Genomic DNA, 27059 nt, shown 5'->3' with positions numbered 1-27059 from the left:
ATAATCCTCGCCATACAGTCAACACGCTTGATCTTTTCCTCAAAAACAACCCTTCTAAGTACACAGTTGAAGTGAGTGGTCCTTTAGGCACCTCAGATCACAACTTGATGATTGTCTCTTCTCCAATGGAACCTTTATCTCATGGCTATTCCCAGCCTTGTGTTGTTTGGCATTACAAGAATGCAAAATGTAATGACCTGCAAGATTTTTTTTTCTTCTTTTCTTGGTCGGATTACTGTTTCAAAACTTCTGATGTCAATGTCTGCTCAGATCATGTCAGTGAAATTATTCTTGTAGGAATGGAATCCTTTATTCCACACTCCACTTTAAAATCTTGTCCTTTATCTAATTATTGGTTTTCCAATAAATGTGCTAAGTCTGTTCAAGAGAAGAACATTGCATATCGTAATTGGCTTGTTTCCAATTCTTCAGCTTCATTTTCTTCCAACACCAAAGCTCGCGATAATTGTAAAGCAGTTACTGTAAATCAGTCCAAACTAGATTTTGAACAGTCTAAGAGTAGAAAACTTGCTTCTTGCCCAAATGGAAGCCGAGCATTATGGTCTCTTGTCAAAGCCACTGGCCAAAACTTTTGGATAAGTTCAAAACTAGATGGTTCTGTTGTCACTTCAGCCAAGGATAAAGCTGACCTGCTAGCATCCCATTTTTTTCCAACTCATGTATTAATGATCTTGGTAAAACACCTCCCACCATTTCCCAACACGCTCAATTCAATTCCTCCTGTGGTCTTCTGTCAAAAGGATGTCAGCAGGATATTGACAAATCTTGATGCTAAGAAAGCTGCAGGTCCTGATGGCATTTCTCCACTTGTTCTCAAAACCTGTGCTCCTGAACTTACTCCTGTTCTTTGCCGCCTTTTTTCACTTTCTTATTCCAAAGGTGTTTCTCCTGCTTGGAAATTTGTTCATATCCAGCGAGTTCCTAAAAAGGGTGGCAAATCCTTCACATCCAATTATCGTCCAATTGCAATTACTTCTACTCTTTCTAAAGTAATGAAGAAATCAATTAACCGCCAACTCTTAAAACTACCTAAACCTTTCCAGCTGTTCAACTATCGCCAGTATGAATTCCATCAGTGCAAATCCACTGGTGATATCCTGGCTTATGTTACCCATTTATGTACAAATTTGATGGAAAAGTTTGGTGTAACACAAGCAGTTGCTCTTGACATCTCAAAGGCTTTCGATTATGTTTGGCATAAAGGTCTTCTAAACAAGCTTCCATCTTATGGTTCGACAACTGTTTTTTGTAATTGGTTATCCAGTTTTCTCTCTGATTGCTCACTGAGGGTAATGGTATATGGCTCTCTGTCTTCTAACTTCTCCACTAATGCTCGTGTCCCCCAAGGTTCAGTACTTCCCCACTCTTTTCTTCTTGTATATTAATGACCTCCTTCCATTGACTGGAAATCCTATCCATAGTTTTGCCGATGATAGCACATTGCATTCCACTTTCCATTTTGAGAAACCTTGCCCTGCTCAATCAGCCTCAACTTCTCAAATATCTGCTACCAATTCCTTAAATTCCGATCTCCAGGTAATCCTCCAGTAGGACAAGGATAACTTATAATATACATAAGTTAGTTATAATCCAGTTTAATACAAATATAAACTAACAAAATCAGTAGCTTTCGAGACGCGTGTCTCTTTGTCAACTGACAAATTAAATACAAAAATACGAGCTGAGTGGGGCACGTTAATCATGCGTCATTGTTGTTGCACGGATGTGCGCTGCTTTCTACACCACTGATCATCCACCAATAAAACGGTTGTCTCTAGGATGGGATGTAGACGTATGCCTTTCTGGCGATTTAATGCCTTTGGATTGTTTACTATGTTGAGTGACTCTAGCCATAGGCGGTGGCGAAAGTGTCGTGAGTGGTCTACTATTTCAAAGTCGCATTTGGGGTCAAGATCGTGGTTGGTGGCCCAAAAATGTTCCGCGACCGCGGACTGGTCAGTTTCGGCAAGCCGGATTACTCTGTTGTGTTCCGTGAGGCGATCCTGGAGACGCCTTGATGTTTCTCCTATGTAGCAACTGTTACAGTCTCTACAGGTGATGCGATATACCACATTGCTGCGTAAGACAGGTGCGACAGGGGTCTTCACGCTGGAGACAAGTGAACGTAGGTTCCTGCAGGGTAATTGCACACATTTGATGTTGTAACTTCTAAGGACCTTCGAGATCCGTCCTGACACGCCTGGATAATAGGGAATGTAGGCAGACGATATACCGACTTGGTTCGGTGGTCTTGGGTTGGATGTGAGTTCTTCTGCCTGTAATAGGCATCTGCTTAGTACATGGGATGGATAACCACATTTGGTTAGGTCCGCCTTCACACGGGAGACCTCGTTACGCCTAATTGTGTCGGTGCTGGAATGGCTCCAAGCCCTGGAGAATAGGGTGCGGGCAGTGCTATTGAGATGGCTTGGTGCGTGGCCGGATCTGTAGTTAGTGAATTGACCGCACCACATAGGTTTGCGGTATACTGAGGTCTCTAGATGTGGGCCTATGCGATGCACTAGGACGTCCAGGAACGGGAGCATACCGTTCACCTCTGATTCTATGGTAAACTTGATGAAATCAGATAGGGAGTTGAGGTATTCCAGCAGTGCAGTTTCAGAACCATGTGGTATTACGGTAAAAATATCGTCAACGTATCTACACCATGTTGTAATAGGTGTAGGTGGGTTCTGGTGTATCTGCTCCTCCAGATCTTCCATGGCGATGTTGGTTACTACGGAACTGACAGGGGCACCCATAGCAGTGCCATGTACCTGCTGGTAGATTGAAACCTCAAAAGTGAAGATGCTGCTTGATAAGCATAGGTTGAGGGCGGTACAGATGTCATCAGTGGACAGTGATATCCTGGATTGCAGGCTTAAGTCGTTCTCGAGGAGCCTTCTGGCGCAGTGCACGGCCTGTTGGACGGGAATTGAAGTGAATAAAGAAACCACATCAAATGATGCCATGACAGTGTTGTCAGGGATTGAAAGGTCCTTAATGAGGTGGATGAATTCACTGCTATTTTTAACGGTGTGCGAGGTATTACCTATAAGAGGTGAGAGGAGGCGTGCGATATGTTTGGACAGTTCACAAACAATGCCACACTATTAAAAGAAAGGCTGTTGTTATTCGGTTTTTAGGAGCATTAGCAACTAAGGCCATATTGCTCCGAGGATATGCAGTGGTCATTCCCTGACCTTACTGCATCCTCCATATTTGGTGGCTCACGGGCTCGAACCCTGGTCTAATCAAGAAGCGTGTGCTGCGGCACTGCTGCTCCTGCCCACCTGGCTACGGAGGCACCATTAAAGAAAGGAATTTTTGTTTCATTAGTTTCGTAACGCCACTTTTACTACCCATCATAACAGCTGCACCATCACATGTGACACAAACTAAGTGAGTTTTTAAATAGTTTTTCGTCATACTGTATGACTGAAGACAATTGAGCAGAGAATGAAATATCCCTTTTGCAGTAACACTTTCAAGTTCAATCAAGTCCAGAAACAAATTTATGGGAGATCTCATTCCACAGTCAAATATACAAGTTCGAAAGTAAACGATCAATACGGATTTCCTACTCACCGTAGTCGATTCGTCAATTATCAGTGAAATTTTACTGTTCGACATAACGATTTTATTAACCAATTTTTTCTCATTTCATCACTAATGTGGTTCAAGATGTTAATGCAAGCGTTTGTTGAATGAAGAATACGACCCATGTCAATCCCATTTAATTCCTGTAGGTCAATCTCTGATTCAAAATTATGAAAAGACTGATTTTCTTTGGCCACCTTATATGCGGTGCAAAAAATTTTTGCTGTTATTAATTATTCGTGCGATAAACTCTTTAAACACAGATTTTCAAGGGGCCCTACCTCAGCTTCCACAAGCAGCTTTATGTTCCGCTGTTTCCTTGTGATCGAAAATTTTCTTTTTTAAAGACAATAGCTGTTGCTGTCTGCTTTCGCCAAAATAGATAACTTCATTATTTGCCTATTCCTTAGAAATCTTCATGCCCATCTTCTTTTCCACTCCAAGAGTTCCAATTTGTTTACATAATGCACAATGTGTGAAGTATAATTTAGCCAATTATACTTCACACAGAAGTCATTTTTTTGATCAACAGTCCAGCAACTTGGCCAGTTATTTATGTCAGTCATCCCTTGCTGTTGGATGCAGATACCATCAGGAACAAAAGCAGTTTGACACAGTTTCTGTAATTAGGTCTTCGCTCACATTTTCACTTGTTTTTAATTTCTTAAATATGGAGGGTGAGAAGAAACTAGTAATTCTTTTCATTTTGTACTTTACGGTTCAAGATAGCTTTTTTTTTTTAATACTAATTCACTTACAATCTCGTTACCGCATGGGCAAATAAATAAAACTGTTGCGTCTGAATTGAAAATGCACAAATACAAAGTTGTGTTGAACAAACTTTTACATTATAACAAAAGCCACAGAAACATTAGTGAGGAACCAATAGGAGCCCCTAGGAAATGGCATTTCCAAAGTCAAGAAAGAGGTACATGAGTTTCCTGAAGTGGGTGGTACTTCTTAGATGAACAGAACACCTGCGAAAGTGAGATAATCCCCAATAAAGTAAATCTACAGTCGGAACCTCTATATAACTAAGTCGATTGTTCCTTGTAAAAATTTGTTAAACAAAAATTTCGTTATAAAGAAATATGACCTTTTCCACAATGAAAAATAATTCAAAATTCAGAAATACAGTAAAAGATGGTAAATATATTTTCTAACATTTCAAAACAATTTATTAATACATGACAAATTAAGAACGATTTTTTTTTTCCATACGACATGATTCGCACAATATTAGTACACTTAAAGAATTATTTTTCAAAATATTTGGTTATCTTTTGTTGTACACTGTATTTATTGTACATCGATCATTTAACAATTTTTCGCATTTGTTTTAACCTACCTTTTGTATTCTCAGGAACATCTTCACACTGCAGGCCACGACGAAGTTTCAAAAGCTACAAACATTTCATGTTTAGAAGGTTTAATACCTTCGTTATCCTAATTTTTCTTTTCTTGTCATCGATATTGCTCTTTGAACTAGTTCTTAAATTTGAATTTTTTTTTCTTGAAACTGTCCAAAATGTGGAAGTCATTGAGGTACTGTAACCATGTAAATAGAAATATGAAAAATTTACAGAAAAAAAAACACACTTCTGCGAAACAACAGTTGATTATTTGTAAAGAAAACCACTCTCTCCTAATTCCTGAAGAGGGCGCTTACAGCAGAAGGTTGGCCAGAGCCCATTGTTCACATCGGGAATACCCCCTGACCAGCGCAAGTTCTCAGTATGTGGGACAGGTGGTCGGATAGGATTTACGAGTATCACTAAGTGGAATAATCCCTTTAGATCTCTTAATTCGTACAGCAGCACTAATTACCTGAATACCAGAAGTGTGAACAGTGCGTACCGAGTCTCCCTAATCTGTTTGTTATATGAAATTTTTTTTCACTCAACTGTAACTATTTTAAGTTCGTTAAACAGAGGTCTGACTGAGTACGCCGTACCGTTGCGTACGATCACAAAAAAAGCACTGCCAATGATGCTCTCATAATTATGGCTAAGGGCTTGCTTACTTCCTTTGCAGCCTTCTTTAATATAACTGGATAGATCCCGCTTCCACTTTGATTTCAGTTATTACAAAATCATTGAGCTCCCTGTTAGTAATAAGCTTCTGTTCTTCACTTCCCTAAAGAATTCCTCGTGTGTGAATGTAGGTGCAAAATACTCATTCAGTTTGTCAGCTACCTGAGCAGGATCATCAACAGTTGAACCACTGATATCAAGTGGATCAATCTGATTCATCCCCTTCCTTCTAGAGTTTATATAAGTAAAGAAGTCCTTGCTGTTTTTCTTAGCATCCTTTGCCAAAGATTTCTTGTAATTTACCCTTCACGTGCCTAATCTACAATGTAGTTTGATTACAGACTAGCCTATATCTGCCAAAGCTTTCTGTGTCGCCTGATAATTTATATGTATCCCATGCATTTTTATTTTCTGCCACACGTCTTATTAGTTCATCTGACATCCATTTAGGCCTAAACCTTGAACCATATTTCTTAATCGATATAAAAAGCCTAATAGCTTCCACGATTAATTCCTCTAATGCTTCCCATTTAGAATTTGCTGTTGGTAACATCATCAGTTGATCCCACTGTACAGAATTTAAAAACTGTCTGAAACCAATGTAATCACCGTGGCGTATTCTTTGTTATTGATTGCTTATCTTTTTTATTGTTTTAAATTTTACAACAAAAAAAAACAAATAAATAAAAAAATTCTGTGCACAAAAATATCAATTAGTTAGTATGTACAGGTTACAATATTAATTAAGCTAGGTATGCAAGCATAAATTTATTTTTATTTTGCCAACCTGTGAAAAATATTCTTCTGATTTTCACGTATCATTTAATTTTGTTAATTGGTAATGTAATAAAGTGTAAATTTGTGATCTTTACTTTTATAGCCTGTGGGTAATATTCCTCTTATTTTCACTTGTTAGAATCACTGTTTAATAGAACTAAAATTCAATTTGCAAACGTGATCACAATGATCAGCCCTTACTACATATCCTACAGAGAACGGTATTTTATTATGGAGAGTCCATCGTAAAATGATTTGATCATATAGTGAACCAACAGCAAAGCAGGTCTCCACTGTATTTAAAATGACAACAGAAGATGTGACGAAACAAGAAAGAAAACTCCAAATACCAGAAGAACACCCTAATCTCAACCAACCCACCACCTCTAGAAACAGGCAGCACAACACCCCACAGAGGATCTAAGGACGAGGTTTGGGTCCATTCACATCGAGGCTACAATTCATCAAAAAAAAAAAAAAAAAAAAAATCACTAGATCGAGGATATTCTACTTGGCACCCTGCTATATGACAATTAATTAGAAAACCTCAGGTATAAATAAACTGTTGACGGCACTTCTTGCCAGAACACGCAGTTGGAATTGAGACATTTGGCAAGCAGAAGGCTGGCAACAAGTAAAATTCTGATTAACTTTAATTTCAAATTATTCAAATGGAATAGAATAAGAAAAAATTAATAATGTACAATGCAACAAGTAATATGTTATGTACTATGCATAAATTGCATATAGCAATTATCCACTAGAAGTTTTGTATATGTAATATTAATTTTAACATAACAGTAATTTGGCTTATTCTTTTTATTTCTGTTCTTAAAAAACTGCCTATGTATGCTGTGAGGATGGGTTCTGGCAAGGTTCCCGAAAGATTACCTTAATGTATAGTGATTTAGTTAATAACTAAATAAACTATCTTAATATTCACATTATAAGAGCGGTTATTATAGAAATATAGATTCCATGAAAAGAATGTTATTATTCAGGTGGAAACTAACAATATTAAAACTCCATGACCAGCTCACAGTTCATGGGCTTTTTCATGAGCATGCTGCAAATGTGCCATGAGTAGATCAGAATGTATCTGTGTTTGTAACTCAAGACATAAAAGACTGCCATAGCAAGTAGAATGTACCTTGAATTTGAATACAATGCAAATGATTTTTTAAATATAAAAGAATTTTATAAGAATACATCCCTCCCCTTTTCTCTTTAAAAACAACAAAATGAATATGAACCCATTAACCCTGGATATCAAAGCCATAAAGCACAAAATTCTTTGCATTTTAATTTATAATATCATTATTGCAATCAGCGAAAATTTTACATTCATGCCTGATGCAATACCCATAACAGCAACAATGCTAGGGGTTTCTATAATGACCCATCAAAAGTCTAATGAGAAAAAAAAATTTTGCCAATCCTAAGCTAACTGTTGTTTGATGTGGCTCAAGTGACATAAGAGAAATTTAAATAGTTTATGCAGCAGCAGGTGAGAGAATAATTTTGTATGTATGCTCAAATTCCCAATAGTCGGAAAACAAGTATGGCTACCTTATGCCACTGATATCTTACATCAATGGTGTAACCATATTTATAATGTTTTAAATTAATAGTATTAATTTTTCAAATAGACTAAATTCCTGTACTAAAGTGAGTGTATGATATAAAGATTTCAATTCTTCCATGTGACTTGAGATGACAAGATGTTTTAATCACTGCTCTAGCAAGGAAATCACAAAAAAAGTTATCCACCTCAGCAATAAAGAAAAAAATAGCCTAATTTTTTTTCCCTCAACATATATACTCTTGAGATCATCATCACTTGAAAATCAATATCCATGCAGGTGTTTCTTCAGATTTCTGAAGAGGAAATAATTATTAGGGAGTCAAGCCTTGATTGAAGAGCACGTGTTTAACTCCTGAAATCAGCAATCACTTGAGAACAGCAACTTTATGGGAGTTGTGTATAGAAGCATTGTTATGAAGAATCAAGACATCATGTCAATTTCTCTCTTCTCTGTTCTTTTGTAGACCCTTTTAAAGTTTTGAGAACAGGCACAGGAATCTCCAATGACTGTTTTCTTGGGTGGCATGTAGTCTATCAAACAAATTCCCTCTATATCCCAAAAATGGTGGCCTCACTTCTTAGCAGAGGGTTGGATCCTGAATGTTTTGGCAATGGTGACTCATGTTTCCACTGCAAGGCCTCCTGTTTTGTTACTGGATTCCAGCGATGAATCTATGTTTTATAACCAGTTATCAATTCTTAAAGGAAACCTTTGCGGCTCTGATCGTGTATATGTAAACTTTCCTCACAAATATGAGCCCTGCACTGTTTGTGAAGAGGTGTGAGTATTCTTGGGACTCATACTTTCATGGCCAGGCACTGACCCCTCAGAAATACCACTTTCTTTGGCAATCACAGATCCTTTAATATATCTGTCTTGTACAACAAGGTCTTCAGTATTTTGCCATCCGTATTTCTGGAGCTGTCGCTACTGTTAGTCATCTACAGATTTGACCCCATTTAAACTGCTTAGAACAAAATTTTAACTGGTAGAAGGGGCAGCATCAAAATCAACAACTTTCACAAATAACCTTTTGTCTAATTCCCTTATTTTGTCAAAAATATGATGATAGTCCAGTGCTACAGTTTTGCGACATTCACGTTTTCCTTTGGTTTGGTACTTCAAATCTCTTCTGTTTTTCCACATTTCAGTGAGCCTGTGCAAATAACATACATTTATGAAGTATGATAAAACTACAGTTTTTTTTTATAGCCTTAATACAAAGAACTGCACTGTGTACAAGAAATACTATAAACTAAATTGTGCTTCTGGCATGCATTTTCCAGTCTATCTAGTCTGTTTCCAGAGGACCCTCTCATATGTCCAGCATACATCCACTTCCTTTTCATCACTTCTTTCAATAAGTTGTAGTAATTTCCCATTCTTTTCCAAACTTCTTCATTCTAATCTTATCAGTCCATTTAATTTTCAGCATTCTTTGAGCACACCACATGTCAAAAACATAGATCTTAACTTTTTGTCTCTTTTGTCAGAGTCCAAGTTTTGCACCCGCATAGGAAGAATGACCATACATAGCATCACAAAATCTTTAATTTTATTTTCCTATTCACATTCCTTCTCATCAGTTCTTTGTGTTTCCAGAGAGCTGCCTTTGTGATTTCGATTCTTGAAAGGATCTCCTTGGTGCTCCTTCCATCTACTGTTGTCAAACTTCCAGGGTATCTAAATTCTCTCACTTGTTCTACCAACTTTCCATTTATTCTAATTTTACATTCTAAATTTGTTTTCACCAAATACCATTATTTTTGTTTTGCTCATGTTTAATCTCATGCCATACTCTTCTCCCATTATGTGAATTCTGCTAGGTGTTCTTTTTAGTTCTGATTTCCTTCTAGTAATTATAAAAATTATAAAAGTGTCATCTACGTACCTAATCCTATTGAAAGTAGTTCCGCCTATTCACATACCTTTAATTTCTTCTAAATATTCCAAAATTAATTCTTCACTAAATAAGTTGGAGGAGGGTAACCACAAACAACCTTGTCTTACACTGTATTTTACAAAAACCACTCTGTCATTTTGTTATTTATTTCTGAAAGCCACCTTTTGTTCTTGGTATAGGTTTCTTATAATTCTTAAATCTTTTCTCTCAATTCCTATCTTCTTAAGCATACTGAATATTCTACCATGGTTGACTCTGTCAAAAGATTTTTCAAAATCCACAAATCTGATGCGATTTTTTTTGTGATCTTTTATTATACTTTGAGCAATGGTATTTAGTTACATTATAGCATCTCTTTTTCCTCTATTTGCTCCAAATCTATATTGATCAATCCCTACATGTATTCTTCAATTCTCTTTATCCTCCTCAATATCGCCTCTAATAGAATTTTAGTGGAATTTGTTACCATTCTGTAGTTGCTACAATCTAGGCTATTCTTCATCTTGGGTACGGGGATCATTATTGTTTGGTTATAATCTTCAGGTAGCTCTTCTGTCATGTAAATATCATTCACAAGTTCTGTAAATGTCTCCAAAGCTTCTTCATTGATATTCTTGAAGAATTATATAGGAACATTATACATTCCGTAAGTCTTTCCATTCTTTATTCTGTTTATTGCTTCTTCTGTTTCTTCCCTCATAATTGGTAACCCAACTTTCTCCTCTGGGATTTCCATTTCCTCTGTATTTGTACCTTCATACAGCTTTTCCACATATTCTTCCATCTTGCCATGATGTCCTTTTCTTCACATGTTCCTTAATGGCAGAAATTAAATACACAGGATAGTTTCTAGTTTTAAACCACTTTAACATTTCAATTTCTTCATCTGGTGTAGTGTCTTGGAGAAACAATATTTACAGGCAGTAATAAATTGGATTAATAAAATGATTTTTTTTTATACATGAAAGGATAACTAATACAGAATAACTTCTAACACTATGTAAGGCTTGCAAATCCATGATGTAAATTATATCATCCAAATAACTTCTATAATTGAAAATTGGCACTGGCAATATGTAACTCAGCTAAAAAGTCCATGCTGGTATTCAGGCCGTTGCTTTAAAACCCATAAAGTCAACTTATTCTAGTATTCAACAACCTGTTGGCTAAAAAAAATTAAACTTCCTGCAATCCAGTTTAAACCATTTTCCCCATAATTTTAATTTATAGCTCTCATTTATAACAGTGAAAATTTTACCATCCATTTTACCTTCTCCTCTCAGAGCTTTATACACCTACATAGTTAAGTCTCCTCTAAGGTGCCTAGTTACCAAGCTCTGTAGCCAAAGAATGGGACATTCACATGAGGAAATACTTCATGTTAGAAGGACTTCCTTATATGGATGCCATTTGACCACACAAGGCATGCTGCCCATCTTTGGACTACTTCAAAAAAGTCACTTTTTTTAAAGTGTAGTCTCCATACTTGAATGAAGTATTCCAAAATTCTGACCTCCCTATATATATAAGCATATATATTATGGGCCTTCCACCAAGGGTTCTTTTATGAGGCCACAAAACTCAGTCTCGTGACACTAGGAAGACATGTCAAGGACAGCAATTTTTTTTTTAATGAACAGGAAGCTAATGCAATAATTTTAAGGAATATCTTAGGGTAGTAAACAACCTGGTGCCACCACCCAGAAATGGGGGATGATAAGTTTTGCTATAACATGTGCAATATATTTAAGAAGAATGTACAGGAGTAAAGGGATTGAGTGGATGGATCGTATTACCTGACAAAAATAGCCTGTCTGTAACAACAGCATTCCTAGATTTCAAACCACACACACCAATGCTGAGTATGTAAAGAGTATGATTGTTATTATTATTATGATGGCACCTCTGTAGCCAGGTGGGCAGGAGCAGCAGTGCATAGCACACACTTCTTGATTAGACCGGGGTTTGAACCTGTGACCACCAAATACGGAGGATGCAGAAAGGTCAAGGAATGACCACCACATATCCCTGGAGCAATATGGTCTTAGTTGCTAATAAAATAAAAAATTATTATGATTTATTAAAATGCTTTAACATGTCAGGCCATATTGTGCTGAAACAGTATGATGATGGCCTCAATAAGCAGACAGAATAGTCGAATACGTTCACTCCTTGTTACGAGCAATTTCATCTATAGAAGAAACTGGAAGGAAAACTCACTACAACAGACAATATCTAAATCTACAAGATAATTCATTATCTACACGAGCATGTTAAGGAAAGTACTAGGGCAGAAGACCATTCTAGACCTGATCTCTATATTCCTGACAGTACAGAATCCCTTAGCAGGGAGTGAACATAGTGTTAGTGATGAGTGAAGGCTCAGTTGTTAAAGATTAGGGCAAGGGCTTTTAATTTTAGGAAAGGACTATTATGGTCAAGTTGATACATGGCTTCTATCAACTGGGAAGACAGCATGGTGGGGGTATGTAGATGGGGGAGAGAACATGTGAATTATAAAACTGGAAACAGAGATATTGAAATATACATATACAGTATATCCTCATTAATTCTATATCAGATTATTTGAAATATAATGTATTTCAAAGTCACTACTGTCTCCCTAATCAATCAGTTTTATATACATTTAGTATGAATAATTTGAAATACATCTACAATGAAATTCAAGTCTGAACTGGTGCCCACAATTTGTGAATATTTTCTGTTTATACTCTGGAATGACCAAAGTCAGAGGAGAGGGGCTTTCAAGATAGAGAGAATACAAGGCCATCACCATTTTTAGCAATCATGCAGACCTGAACCACAGTCAACTCAAACTTGTTTAATTTGAAAAGGCTGCCAAAACCAAATGCAGTCAAATTTAATGGAATTATAGTAGTGCATCAGTTATCCAGAATAATTAATGTCAGACCTCTTCCAGATAATCGAACGTAAGGTAAAATTAAATAAATCTGGAGGAGGTCCACAGTGGTTCTAACTTGCAAATTGACCGTCAGACCCGGTATAGGGGCGAAAGGCTAATCGAACCATCTAGTAGCTGGTTCCCTCCGAAGTTTCCCCTCAGGATAGTTGGTGCTCGAAGGAATCAGTCTCATCCGGTAAAGCGAATGATTAGAGGCCTTGGGGCCGAAACTACCTCAACCTATTCTCAAACTTTAAATGAGTGAGAAGTCCAGCTTGCTTGATCTGAAGCCTGGACAAAAGGATGTGAGTGCCCAGTGGGACACTTTTGGTAAGCAAACTGGGGCTATGGGATGAACCAAAAGCCAGGTTATGCACGATGTGAGACCCAGGTATAGGGTCTTGCATCGGGCAATGTAACCTGGCTTTCAGTTCATGATGTTATAATGTATTACGGTAAGAGTTGGTTGGTTGGTTGGTTTTGTTTTTATTGGCGCATTAGCTACTAAGGCTGACGGTAAGAGAAAAAGACTAAATAGTGTGAAAAAAAAATTTTTAAGTAATTTTATAAATCGTATGTATAGCTTAGCTTAATTTTCAGCACTCACCTCATAGTAATCCGCTTAGCTGGTGGAGGGTTTTACCACATACATAGTGGTTATAGAATTCTAATACTTTACAGGGATTATGGGTTTAAAATTAAGTTATGGGCTATAAAAAAAAATTTTTAAGAAAGGAAAGTGCACCTTCCATGGTTGCCTAATTAAATTAAATTAAATGAAGAGAAAAAAAGAAAGGAAAATATAAGCTAATAATCGCACACGAGCGACTTTCGAGTTTCCTCGTCTTCAGTTAGCTATAATGGAGGTGGGGAAGAGAGCGCGCTTGTGTTATATACGGGTTGGGTTCCCGAAATGCATTTCAGTGCACGTGGAAACTTAATACGTGCTAAATTCCAAATGGGGGAGAAATTGGCGGGAATCTTTTTGTTTAACACGTTGAGTGATGTATTGCGCTTAAACCATTCAATAACGAGGGCTTCGTTTTCAAGGATTTTGTAGCTAGAATTTAATTTAATTACTGTGATGGCTGAATCGATGAGTGGGTTGTGATTTTGAGATTGGACGTGGATGAGATCGCATTCATCGATTCAGCCATCACAGTACTTAAATTAAATTCTAGCTACAAAATCCTTGAAAACGAAGCCCTCGTTATTGAATGGTTTAAGCGCCATACATCACTCAACGTGTTAAACAAAAAGATTCCCGCCAATTTCTCCCCCATTTGGAATTTAGCACGTATTAAGTTTCCACATGCACTGAAATGCATTTCGGGAACCCAACCCGTATATAACACAAGCGCGCTCTCTTCCCCCCCTCCACTATAGCTAACTGAAGACGAGGAAACTCGAAACTCGCTCGTGCGCGATTATTAGCTTATATTTTCCTTTCTTTTTTTCTTTTTTCTCTTCATTTAATTTAATTTAATTAGGCAACCATGGAAGGTGCACTTTCCTTTCTTAAAAATTTTTTTATAGCCCATAACTTAATTTTAAACCCATAATCCCTGTAAAGCATTAGAATCCTATAACCACTATGTATGTGGTAAAACCCTCCACCAGCTAAGCGGATTACTATGAGGTGAGTGCTGAAAATTAAGCTAAGCTATACATACGATCTAGTTATTACATTACAGCACATAAGGACACCTTAAAAAAATCAAGAGTAATTTTATAAAATAATGTTCGATCATCTTTTGTTTCATCTGTTATGACCTTTTTTTTTGCTGGGAAATCTCTCAATTTCCTTAATAATATCAATTTGATTATATCGCATTCTTCCTGGTTTTCTGCCCATTTCAGTGCTGTTTCTTTTCGTTGACATTTTACCATAAAAAAAAAAACTGAGAAAAATAATAAATCGCACAGTTTCGGGCCGATATTATTTTTACCAAATCTGGAGCTAAACTAAACATAATATGAAATGAAGAGAACAAAATATGTCATTGAAAATTGGGTTCGCGGAAGCAAATGACTAAACTTTTTATCACTCATGGTTTTGAAGGAAATCCATTAGTCCTAATCCAACATTTCACCAGATATACAGCGTGAAAAAAAAAAAGACAAATACTCTACTGGGAGCATAATAAACATTTGTCTCAACTACTACCGTTAATAAAGAAAAGAAGAAGAAAAATCAGCCTTTCAAATCAATACAGATAACTGGCATTCCTTATAATTGACTTCTGGATAACCGACGTTCTACTGTATAACAAAAATTTGTCATATATCTTTAAATTTTGCATTTCTATCCACTTCACCAAAAACTGCATACAGAATCACATGCAATTCATACACCTCTAAGTTGTGCCATGGGTGCACACATAATCCATATTATACCCACCACCAAAATCAAAATACAATAATCAATGAAATAAAATGCTCAATTAACAATGCAGATGCTGTACACAAAGATATGTGAAATATTTTTCAATTTATCATCCATAACAACAAAAACATTAAGTGTCATTTTTGCCACCACAACAGATATGTAGTAGTAGTGGCATGTGATGCAAGAAAGCATGTGTATGAGCTTATGCAGCATCAGACAAAAAAAAAAAAAAAAAAAAATCACACCACTCCCTCCAAATGCCTGTCCAGTTCCTCCTTAAATTTATTCAACCTATCAACTTCCACGACAGATGGACGTTTGTTCCAGCAATTAACCACCTGCTGGCTAAAGGCAAATTTCCGCACATCTATTCTACATCTGTCTTTTCTTAATTTGAATTTATGCCCCCTTAGGTTCGTAATCTGAACAAGTGGAAGGATCCAATCAGAATTCAGCGTGCTCAACCCATTCAAGGCCTTATATACCTCAATCAGATCACCGCACAGGTGCCTAGTCCCCAGCCACTGCAATTTGCAGAACTTAAGCCTCTCTTGGTAAGAGGATCCCTTCATTCCCCTCACCAATCTTGTTGCCCTTCTCTGTACAAGCTCAAGTAAATCTATATCCTTCCTAAAATGAGGCCTCCAGACCTGTACGCAATACTCAAGGCTTGGCCTGACCATTGCCTTATACAGAGGGATAATCACCTCCTTTTCCCTACTAGCAAAATTCCTATATATCATTCACAAAACCCCATGACCCGCCCTGGCAGCCTGTCTGCATTGCTCAGAAAACTTCATATCTGCCTGCACAATTACTCCCAGGTCTTTTTCATTTTCTACCACTTCAAGTGTAGTACACACAGTTGGTACGTTTCTCTGGGGTTACTTCTACCCAAATGCAGTACTTTGCATTCGTCAAGGTTAAACTTCAGTTGCCACTTCTTAGTACATCTGCCCAAATTATCTAGATCCTGTTGCAGTAGCACACTACCATTACTGTCATTAACAACCCTGCCAACCTTTGTATCATCTGCAAACTTCGACATTAAGCCTGATATACCTTCATCAATATCATTGATAAATATACAAAACAATAGTGGACCCAACACCGAACCCTGTGGGACTCCACTAATAACATTAGTCCACGAAGAGCAGCACCCATTGATTACCACCCTCTGTCTTCTCCCACTTAACCATCCTTTTATCCATTGTAGCAACTTACCCTTAATACCAATCTGCTCCAATTTGTACAATAGTCTTTCATGCGCAACAGTGTCAAAAGCTTTCCTGAAATCCAAATAGATGATATCAAAATTATTTTTTGCATCCAGTTCCTTTGTAACCACATCATAATATCCTATCAAATTTGTCAGACAAGACTTTCCCTTAACAAACCCATGCTGTGTCTGAATTATTGCTGCAGTCTTGTCTAGATGATCTTGCAATGCATCTTTAACCAGTGACTCCATTATTTTACCCGGAACAGAAGTTAAACTAACTGGTCTGTAATTACTCGTGTCACCCTTCGATCCCCCTTTGTGAATTGGGGATACATTTGCACATCTCCAGTCCGTGGGAACCTCCCCTGAGTCCAAGGATGCTCTCATAATTATGGCCAAGGGTTTGCTTAGTTGCTTTGCCGCCTCCTTTAATATAACTGGATAGATCCCATCCACCCCAGGTGCTTTTTTTACGTTTAACTTCAACAATTTCTCCTCCACTTTGCTCTCAGTTATTACAAAATCATTAAGTATCCTGCTACAATTTGATAACCTTCTGCCATTTTCAAACCTTAATGACTCCTCGTGTGTGAATGTAGATGCAAAATACTCATTCAGTTTGTTTGCTATCTGGGCAGGATCATCCACAGTCGATCCATCGATATCAAGTGGACCAATCAGATTCATCCCCTTCCTTTTAGAGTTTATATAAGTAAAGAAATCCTTGCTGTTTTTCTTAGCATCTTTTGCCAAGGATTTCTCGTAATCTGCCTTCGCCTGCCTAACCTCCTAGCTTGATGTATACAAAATATACATAAAAACAAGAGCTATTTTGTTTATTATGTATAATTATACTTATTTCAGAGACTGGTGTGTTGTAAAAAAAAAAAAAAAAGAAAGAAAAACTTTACATATTTTTCTGCAGCATCTTCCACCTGCTTAGTCATCCCTTTCTTTCACAGAATGTCTCATTGAAAATTTGTTGACCAATGTTTCTTTCTGTTCATTGTCAGCATCCCCATTTACTGCTATAATTATCACATTTTATCGGTCTGGCTTTATTTACCCATAGCCACCATGTTGACTCACTGAAACAACATTTCCTTCACAGGACAGCAGAATGTCAGATTTTTTTGAACAAATGGCTTGGATCAGCTTCTAAGCTTACCTGAATAGCCAACTGGCCTTCTGATTAAATATTACAACGGCATCAGCCCAGAATGCTCGACTGAAATTTATACTGTGTTCACTCTTCACTCAATTGCCTCAACTACAGATCATTTCTTCAAGATTCTTTATCCTTTTAACTGAACTCTTAATTGTCTGCAGCCTGAAACAATACTTTCACGATTCTGTTTTTTTTTCGGTTCTTCTTTCTCCTATAATCAACAGCTCAAAACCAGCACCATTCAGAACAAAGAATTTTATTTTCCATTTGTGGTCAGATGCATGTGTGATTTCCTCCCTCCCCCCACCCACATTATTTTCATCAAAATTTCTAAAACAAAATTGAAACCTCCTCTTAAATAATGAGTTAATTTGCAAAAGTTACTCCTATTGTTGTTTACCCTACTGAATCAGATAAAAATAGAAATTACATATTAATGCTGCAAAATGCAGTGCTTTACCGCTGAAAAATAACAACCCTAAAATAAGGTATATACACTCGGACAGGGGTTGACAGGGTCACCTATCCAAATATATACTTAGACAGGTAAAAATGGTACTGTCATGTCCTTCCTGTCCAAATTTACACTTGGACAGGAAGAATGGAATTCAAGGTTAATCAAACTAACAAAATAAAACAATACAAAATTTTTTTGTGGATTGTGGCTGGTAATGAAATTAACACAAAAACAATAATAATGTTTTTGTATTAATGTAGAGCAGTGCTTCTCAAAGTGGGCGTTTGAATTATCCATGGGGGTGTTAGGCATGAGTGGGGGGGAAGGCATGAATGGGAGTGCCCGGGGGCAATAGGCATGAAATGGGGCGACAATGGGGGGGGGGGGGGGGGGGGTGGAGCACCGTCAATGATTGGCCGTTACAAGGGTTTTATGGCTTATTTAAAAAATGCTGTGCCAAATATTATTACCGTTCATTGTATCATTCACCGTCAGCATTTAGTTGCGAAAAAACTTGATCAACTGCACAATTCTCTACAAACTGTTATTACTGCTAATAAACAAAATTAAAGCACATTCTTTAAATGATCGTATATTTTGAAAACTTTGTGATCAAAACAGTGAAGATTTTGAACGATTGCTACTTCACTCCAAGGTTCGGTGGCTGTCAAAAGGCAACTGTCTCAACAGATTTTATGAACTCTTTGATACTGTTGTCGAGTTTTTTGAAGGTAGGAACAACGACCTTAGTAATGACCACGAGAAAATGAAAACTGATATTGCTTATCTTGCAGATTTATTTACTATATTCAACTCAATGAACTTACATTTACAAGGACAAGATGCAACTCTTATTAAGGCAAAAACTCAAATTTCAGCATTTATTTCAAAATTAAAGCTTTTTATGCACAACGTAGGACGAAGCGAATTGTATCAATTTCCAAATCTGTTGGAAATAGAGAAAAAAGAAAAAATAGCTGATGAAACTCTACTAACTTTTTGTAATCATCTAGAAATGTTGCAGAGATATGCAGGAAAGGTTCGAAGATCTCCTTAATTTGAAAATTCCAGATTGGGTTATAAATCCTTTTTTAAATAATGACTATGGTGAACGTTTTGTAGAAGAGGAATTGATTGAGTTACAAAATGAAGTTGAACTGAAGCCAAAATTTCAAAATTCATATCAGGAATTTTGGTTACAAAAGAAAATCCCTGACCATTATCCTGCATTGTGGGGAATTGTAAAAAAATTACTTATTTCTTTTCCAACATCATATCTAGTCGAAACCGGTTTCGGTGCTGTATCTCAATTGCTGACAAAACAAAGAAATTTTCTGGATGTTGTTAAACGTGGCGATTTACGATTTATACTTACAGATATTAAACTTAATATTGATAAGCTAATAAATCTCCACCAAGCTCATCCATTGCATTAAATATTAAAATATAATTAACTATTTCCATTAATATCATGACTTAAGTAATTAACTTTAATTTTTATGACTTAATTTAAGTGAGTATAACTGACTTTATTTATGTAGTTGTAATTTTTTACGAAGGAATAAAGCGCAGTAAATAGTTTTCTTTATAATTCACACACATACATGCAGGGCTGCATTTACGTTTTTGGAGGCAAACAGACAAATATTCATTTCAGTTATTTAGCTTCACTTTATATTGGTGGGCTAAAAAAAAGCCCTGGTGATGGTTTTTTTTAGGGAGGGCAGTGATCCAAAAAAGTTTGAGAAGCACTGATGTAGAGGTTCCCAACCTTTTATGTTCCTGTACCCCCTGATCTCAGAGTATATATTCACATCTCCAAGGTTCTATGTAGATGACTTCACTAGAAGTGAAGAACAAACAAATGCTTCACATTACAAAAATAACTCTAACATTATTGCTGAATTAAGCAGAGTAGAGCATAAATGCTAGCTGATTTCTACCAGCTGGCATTCATGCCAGTGGGTCAAAGTAGTAGCACTTGAATGGTAGAATAATACAAGGCAAGACGTAGCTGCTATACATAGCACATAAGGATATTTACTTTATATTCACAAATATTAGTTGCTACTATATAATTTTGTTTTATATAATTTTTAGATAGTCATTATTTTTCATATTCCCCATGGAGAGGCTTCATGTACCCTTGTTGATCCATGGAACCTAAGTTGGGAACCACTATATTAGAGGAATGCATAAAAATTACCATAAATTATATAATTTATCAAAAAATTTTAATATGCAAATAACAGAACCAAAGTAAATACTAAACACTTACTTATCAAAGTCTGTGAATAAATTAACAGAAAATACATGCTGTTTGTCTAATCTGTATCCATGTGTCATTTTTACAGCTTCCAGAGCATTTTCTGGTGAAGAGTACTCAAGGAAAAGGTATCTAAAAATAAAAGTTTGATATTATTTGCATATTCCTGAAGATGCATGAGTACATGTTCATCAGAATGTCTAGGGCAAATTTGAGAATTTTTTTTTTTTTTTTTTATGCAGGCAAATCTGTGTGTGCGTGTTTCAACCCGCCACCACTCGGTATAAAAAAAAATTTGATTTTTCAAATAATAATAATAATGAAAGGAACTTTTATTCAAACAATAAATAAATTCAAACAATAAACAGTACAACAAAGCCATCTGTTGTTTTTATTGTACAATAAAAAGCTATGTATTCAAACTCAGTATAGTACCAGAAGCCACTCTGCCACAGACATTGAATTTTTTTGGGGAGTGTGGGGAACTTCTGAGGAAACTCATTTATTAAATCTAATACAATCTCAAAATGATATGTAATCCAAGAAATTGGAGGGGGAAAAAAAGTCTATGGAGAACATAACATGATATTCAAGATATGTAGTTTCTTTCTTTTTTTTTTTTTTAAAGCAAAACACTATACAAAAGGTCACTGAACTTTACCTCTGCTTTTTTTAATTATAACTGGAACTGCCATCTCATGGGAGGTTAATTATGGGAAAATTTATAAGGATAACAAAAAAATATAGATTTTTTACAAGTAGAAAAAAAACCACTTATGTGAAAAATAAGTTGTTTTATTTAATAATTAAAAAAGTCAATGAATAATTATGCTAATTTTACTGCTGCTATATTTTAAAATATTCTGTTTATACTCTGGTTGATTATCACATAAGTCAGGGGGGTTTACAAGTAATCACTTTGAAAAGAATGTAATTATTACTATATTTTAGCAGTCATGCAAACTTGAACTCAAACACATGCACTACTGCACTCTCACACTCAGAAACATCAGGCTTATTTGTAAAGTAATAAATAAATGTTATTATGACAGCATTAAGTTGGTTATATTAACACAAACATGCAGATTCATCAATTTTAATCTAGTAAGAGGGGATATAGGTTGTTTTGAATATGTTGCAAGGCCAAGAGGCATCAGTATATTGTGTTGTAAATTGTATGTATGCTATACCTGGTTTTGTGATATTAGAAACACATCATACCCTTACTAATTTGGCCATTGTGCAAAAAAAAAAAGCACTTATAAAAGTTTTCCTCCTTGGAACAGGATTTAAACTCTAAGCTTTTCCTACACATTGTTAAAGGGTATGTATGTACGTACGTACGTATGTATGCATGCATGTATGGATCCTTTGCTTAGGTAGTACCTAAGGATTCCCTCAAACCTGCTGTGGTGGCTCTATGTTGGTGCATCTCTACCACACGTGTTGCATAAGTTGTATTTTTTGGATTATGTTGTATTGTTTGTGTAGTATGCCTAACTTCTTGGCAAACATGAACCTGCAATCACATGGGGGGGGGGGGAAAGAGGCTCTTGTCCCTGGAATGTGAAACTGGGTCATCTAAATATAGTGCTCAGTCTGGACTCTGAACCACCATCAATCCATTTGCTGAAATAGAAGCTTTTTGGCAGAAATGAAAATGTGAGATTAGATTAAAGTGGTAGGCATCCTCCAGTAATAACTGAGACCCCACAAACCTATTCAATTGGGGAACAGCATCAGTGCATTTTGTATTTGTTGTTGAGGACACAAACACACCTGCAAAGTTGCTGCAGTTACCGAGGGAAAGTCTTATCATAACAGAATTACAATGTTAGGGAGGTGGCATAAAGAAACCTTTGCTAAGCTGAGGGAGCTATGTAAAGTTTAGAAACAACTGACTTCTGGCAGTCAAGCAGATTTTGTACAGATAAGATCTAAAATATTGGCTTGCCTGGTAGTTACAATTTGACTCAAGCTGAAGAACTGAACATTAATTTGATCTAAGAAATCGTTGAATTCTTCAAATAAGCCTCTGGGGTAGGGAGAGTTCTGACTCATAATAACTGCAATGTGACACACCAACTGTCTATGACTGAAACTTTATTAAAATAATAATAAAATAAGACAGGATAAAAAAATTTTTATATATAAATAATGCCCATGTTCCTATGGTAACACATGCTTCAAACCGTGATCCTGCTGATGTTATTTAAGGATGTGCCGTGACAGTTCAGTTTTACTGTTAATTAAGGAGGTGGTCACCTTTGAAAGCTATGGTTGTTTTTATCACTTTTAATTTTGCATATTTTAATTTCATCGCTTAGAGTATTTTTATTTTTACAAAAATTTTTACCCTGTCTTATTTTATTATTATTTTAAAAGTTTCAGTCCTAGACAGTTGGTGTGTTTCATTGCATTTATTATGAATCTTTGATTAAATTTGAAAAAAGTTAATCTAAAATTTTAGATTAACTTTTTTCAGCCCATGCCAAAAACTCAAGAAAAAATCCAAAAACTCAATGGGATAATCATTTCTTTGTTCCTTCTGGAAATGTTTCTGTATATCACAAACAGAACCCCATGACCTGTTCTAGAAGACTATCTGCAATGCTCAAATAACTTAGTGTCAGACTATAATTATCCCTAGGTCACTTTTGCTCTCCAGGTCTTGCTGCAGTAGTAAATAATAATAAGATTCTTTATTAAAATAAATTTTATACAATAGTGATTCCTTACACAGAAAACCAGAGGAATCTTACAATTCGTTGTTTATACAAGTGATTTTGTTTTATAATAGAAAAAAAAAATTAAAAATAAAATAAAATAATAATTAATAGATAAAAACAAAGATGATAATCAAAATGTAAAAATGGAGTAGTAATTACAGCGAAAAAGGACTACAAGTTGAGCAGAACATGAAATGACATTGGCTAACTACGATCGGCACTTACATAAATGTCCTTTACAAACAGCAAGATAGGACAAGATGCCATCGCGATATGCCTTGTCTATAGTCCACAGGTCAATGTCGATGTTGAACGAGTTGAGAGTGTCCAGAGTTTGGGAAGTGTCTCTTGAAATTCTGTAACCGCTGGAGCCTTGAGCACAAGGAGGGGGTACTACGGAGATGTCTGCTGGCAAACGCCAACCAACCATGTTCCAGATGTTGATGTGATCCTGCTTAGCTGAGCACAGATGAAAGAATGACTTTATTTTTAGCACATGGGCTCTGTGGACTATGGGCGTATATTGCAGGTTGCAGCAGAGAGTAGATTTAGATGTTATGTAGATCTGGCGCGACCACAAGTTGGCCCACTTCAGCACCCAGAATTCGAGGCCCCATAGTTTCCTGAGGCTGGTGGGTGGTGCCGCCGACCAAACTTCCATGGCATAGGAGAGCACACTACAGAAGTAAGTTGAAAGGTATTTCTTGATTATTTGCTTATTGTGCATTTTGCACAGATCAATTTTCATTTCCCAGAATGCTCTCAGGGCTTTGGAATACTGAGCTTGGATTTGTTTTTTATAGGTGAGGTTGACATCAAGGATTACTCCTAGGAATCTGACACTGTCTGTGGGAGTCAGAACATTTCCTGCCAATTTCGGAAGTAGAGAAGATGCAGTATCAGCAGAAGTCATCTGACTTGGCGTAAAGATGAGATAGTTTGACTTCTCTAGATTGACTGACAGACCAAAAAATTTGACATACTTACAGAATGTATTTAGGTAGCTGTTTACAGATTAAGAGGAGGTTTGTCTTCCTTGTGAATCACCAACATGGCGTTTGCATGGCAAGTAGCATACAATATCATCAGCATACGATAGGAAAGCTGGAATTTGATCCATTAGTGGAACGAATATTGCTGCAAATAGCAAGGCTGAGAGAGAACCACCTTGTGGGATCCCTACTTTGACGCTTTTAGTGACTATATCTGCAAAAAGGCCTCTAAGGTTGGGGTTATACATACCACAAGTTTAGACAAATACACCAACCATTTAAATAAACTGATTTAATGATAAAATAATACTGAATAGTATACTGAAATAATACAATAAAAACTGTAAAATAATTTATCAAAAACTGATTTACTTTAAAACAAATAAAAATGAATTTAAGAATTTAAAATACATTAAAAATTATAAATTTAAAAGCAATAAAACACCATTGAAGCTTTCGGGGGCATCCGCCTCCTTTCTCAACAATAATGAAGTTCAAGCGACACAACCTTAAATATCAGGCTCACAGCACACGGGTCTGACCAGGTGCAGGTTCAACACTCCCTTCACGTGTGCTGGAACCAGAAATGGTCTGGGAGCATGGCAAATTAAAATGTTTGTCTCTGGACAGGACCACAGCCTCTAAAAGGGGGTGGAGCCGAACTCCCCTATCTCTATTCATACTATTGTTACCAGATGACCCAATCCACAAACTCTCCAGCCACTTGTGGTCCTAGAATCTATGCGCCGGGTCAAGGATGGCAGCATTCTCAGGGGATACCTGATGTTGTTTTTCCTAATAGTGCTCGGCTGTTGATATGGAGGTTTGATGGCGCATAAGCTACTTTGCCTAATAGCCTAAAAGTAGTAGCATAAGCTACTACTGCGCCTAATAGTGCTTGGCAAAGGCGGACTTAATGAGTTCTGCGGTCTGTATAGCTCTCGTATGTTCCATACGAGACAACAGTCAGAATGGCCTTGAATCCATAATGCATTGGCCTACGTGATGGTATTATAATACATACATACATATCAAATGTATTGGTGCGTAATGCAGTTAATTTTTTTTTCGATTTGTAAACTGTGCTGTTCGAAACCACGCTATGAGAAGTATTCCTGTATACATATTCTGTTTGAAATTTAAAAGATGCCACACAAGTGATCACATCTACATTTCATGTACTGCATGTGTGCTGCCTGTGGAATACCAGCAAGAGATCTAATTTTTCACCGAGTTTTGAGTTCTCTGGCTTTGCTACTCTGAGATCTTGTTATATGGTAGTCAAGAAACATTTTTGTGGATAGCAAAACTAATGTTACTAAACATATTATTTGTTCACATTATCCAATACAGTATCAGAATTAAGAACTGACTGGAAAAATAATGTGCTGCTCTTTGTGGCAGTTTGACTGGTGCTTGTCCTTGGACATTGGTAATTTGCAGATAAAGGAACCACTAGGTGACAGTGATCACAGTGTACTGATGTGGAATTTACTTAAAGATGTAATTATGATCAAGAGTAAAGGGAAGGGTTTTTGTTTTCATAAAGGTGACTACAGAGGTCTCAGACATTTTTTTAAAATTCTATAGAGTGGGATCAACTGATGATGTTACCAATGGTGAATTCTAAATGGGAAGCCTTCAGGGACTTAATCTTGGAGGCTACTAGGCTTTTCATACCAACTAAGAAATACTTAATTATTTGGTTTTTAGGAGCATTAGCAACTAAGGCCATATTGTTCCAGGAATATGCAGTGGTCATTCCCTGACCTTTCTGCATCCTCCATATTTGGTGGTCACGGGCTCAAACCCCGGTCTAATCAAGAAGCGTGTGCAGACTGCTGCTCCAGCCCCACCTGGCTACGGAGGTGCCCTAAGAAATACTGTTCAAGGTTCAGGCCTAAATGGATGTTGGATGAATTAATGAGGCTTGTGGCAGAGAAGAAGAAGACGAATGCATGGGTTGCATATAAATTATCAGGCACACAGAAGCCTACGACAGATATAAGCTAGTCTGTAATCAAGTCACAAAAGAGGTTAGGCAGTTGAAGGCAGATTACAAGAAATCTTTGGAAAAGATGCAAAGAAAAACAGCAAAAAGTTCTTTACTTATGTAAACTCTAGAAGGAAGGAGAAGAATCAGATTGGTCCACATCACATAGATGGTTCGATTATTGATGATCCTGCTCAATTTAAGTAGCTGATAAACTAGATGAGTATTTTGCATCTACATTCACACGAGGAGTTATTCAAGGAGGGGAATGCAAGAAGTTTATCAAACTCTAACAGGAAGCTAAGTGATTTTGTGATAACTCAGAGCAAAGTGGAGGAGAAATTGTTGAAGTTAAACATAAAAAAGGCATTGGAGTAGATGGAATCTATCCAGTTATAATGGAGGCAGCAAGGCAAGTAAGCAAACCCTTAACCATAATTATGACAGCATTCTTAGAGTCAGAGGAGTTCTCCGTGGACTGGAGATATGCAAATATATCCCCAATTCACAAAGGGGGTTCAAAGGATGACAGAAATAATTATAGACCTGTTAGTTTAACTTCTGTTCAAGGGAAAATAATGGAGTCACTGGTTAAAGAGGTAATACAGGATTACCTAGACAAGATAGCAGCAATAGTTCTGACACAGCATGGGTTCTTTAAGGGGAAGTCTTGTCTGACCAATTTGACTGGATATTACGACATGGTCACAAAGGAACTGGATGCTAAAACTGATTTTGATATCATATACTTGAATTTCAGGAAAGTTTTTGATACTGTTGTGCATGGAAGACTGCTTTACAAATTGAAGCAGAATGGCATTAAGGGCAAGTTACTGAAATGGATAAAAGGATGGTTGAGAGGGAGACGGCAGAGAGTGGTAATAAATGGACACTGCTCTACATGGACTAATGTTATTAGTGGAGTCCCAAAGGTGCTGGGCTCGTTGTTTTGTGTATTTATCAATGATATTGATGAAGGTATATCAGGCTTAGTGTCGAA

The 27059-nt window shown here is 36.6% G+C and overlaps 1 protein-coding gene across 1 annotated transcript in view; it reads right to left on the bottom strand.

Annotated features, from left to right (window-relative positions):
• Window positions 1-27059, bottom strand: part of eIF3b (eukaryotic translation initiation factor 3 subunit b) — a 255386-nt gene that overhangs the window by 184810 nt on the left and 43517 nt on the right. The window contains exon 3 of the mRNA XM_090375895.1: window positions 20358-20477. Within this exon, the coding sequence (XP_090232021.1) occupies window positions 20358-20477 (120 nt within the window). The remainder of the gene's footprint in view (window positions 1-20357; window positions 20478-27059) is intronic.

Source organism: Mastigoproctus giganteus, chromosome 6, assembly GCF_048544385.1.
Source record: "Mastigoproctus giganteus isolate SK-2022 chromosome 6, ASM4854438v1, whole genome shotgun sequence".
Lineage (NCBI taxonomy): Eukaryota > Metazoa > Arthropoda > Arachnida > Uropygi > Thelyphonidae > Mastigoproctus > Mastigoproctus giganteus.
Note: the sequence above shows the minus strand (reverse complement) of the source record. Positions and strands in the feature narration are given on the sequence as shown.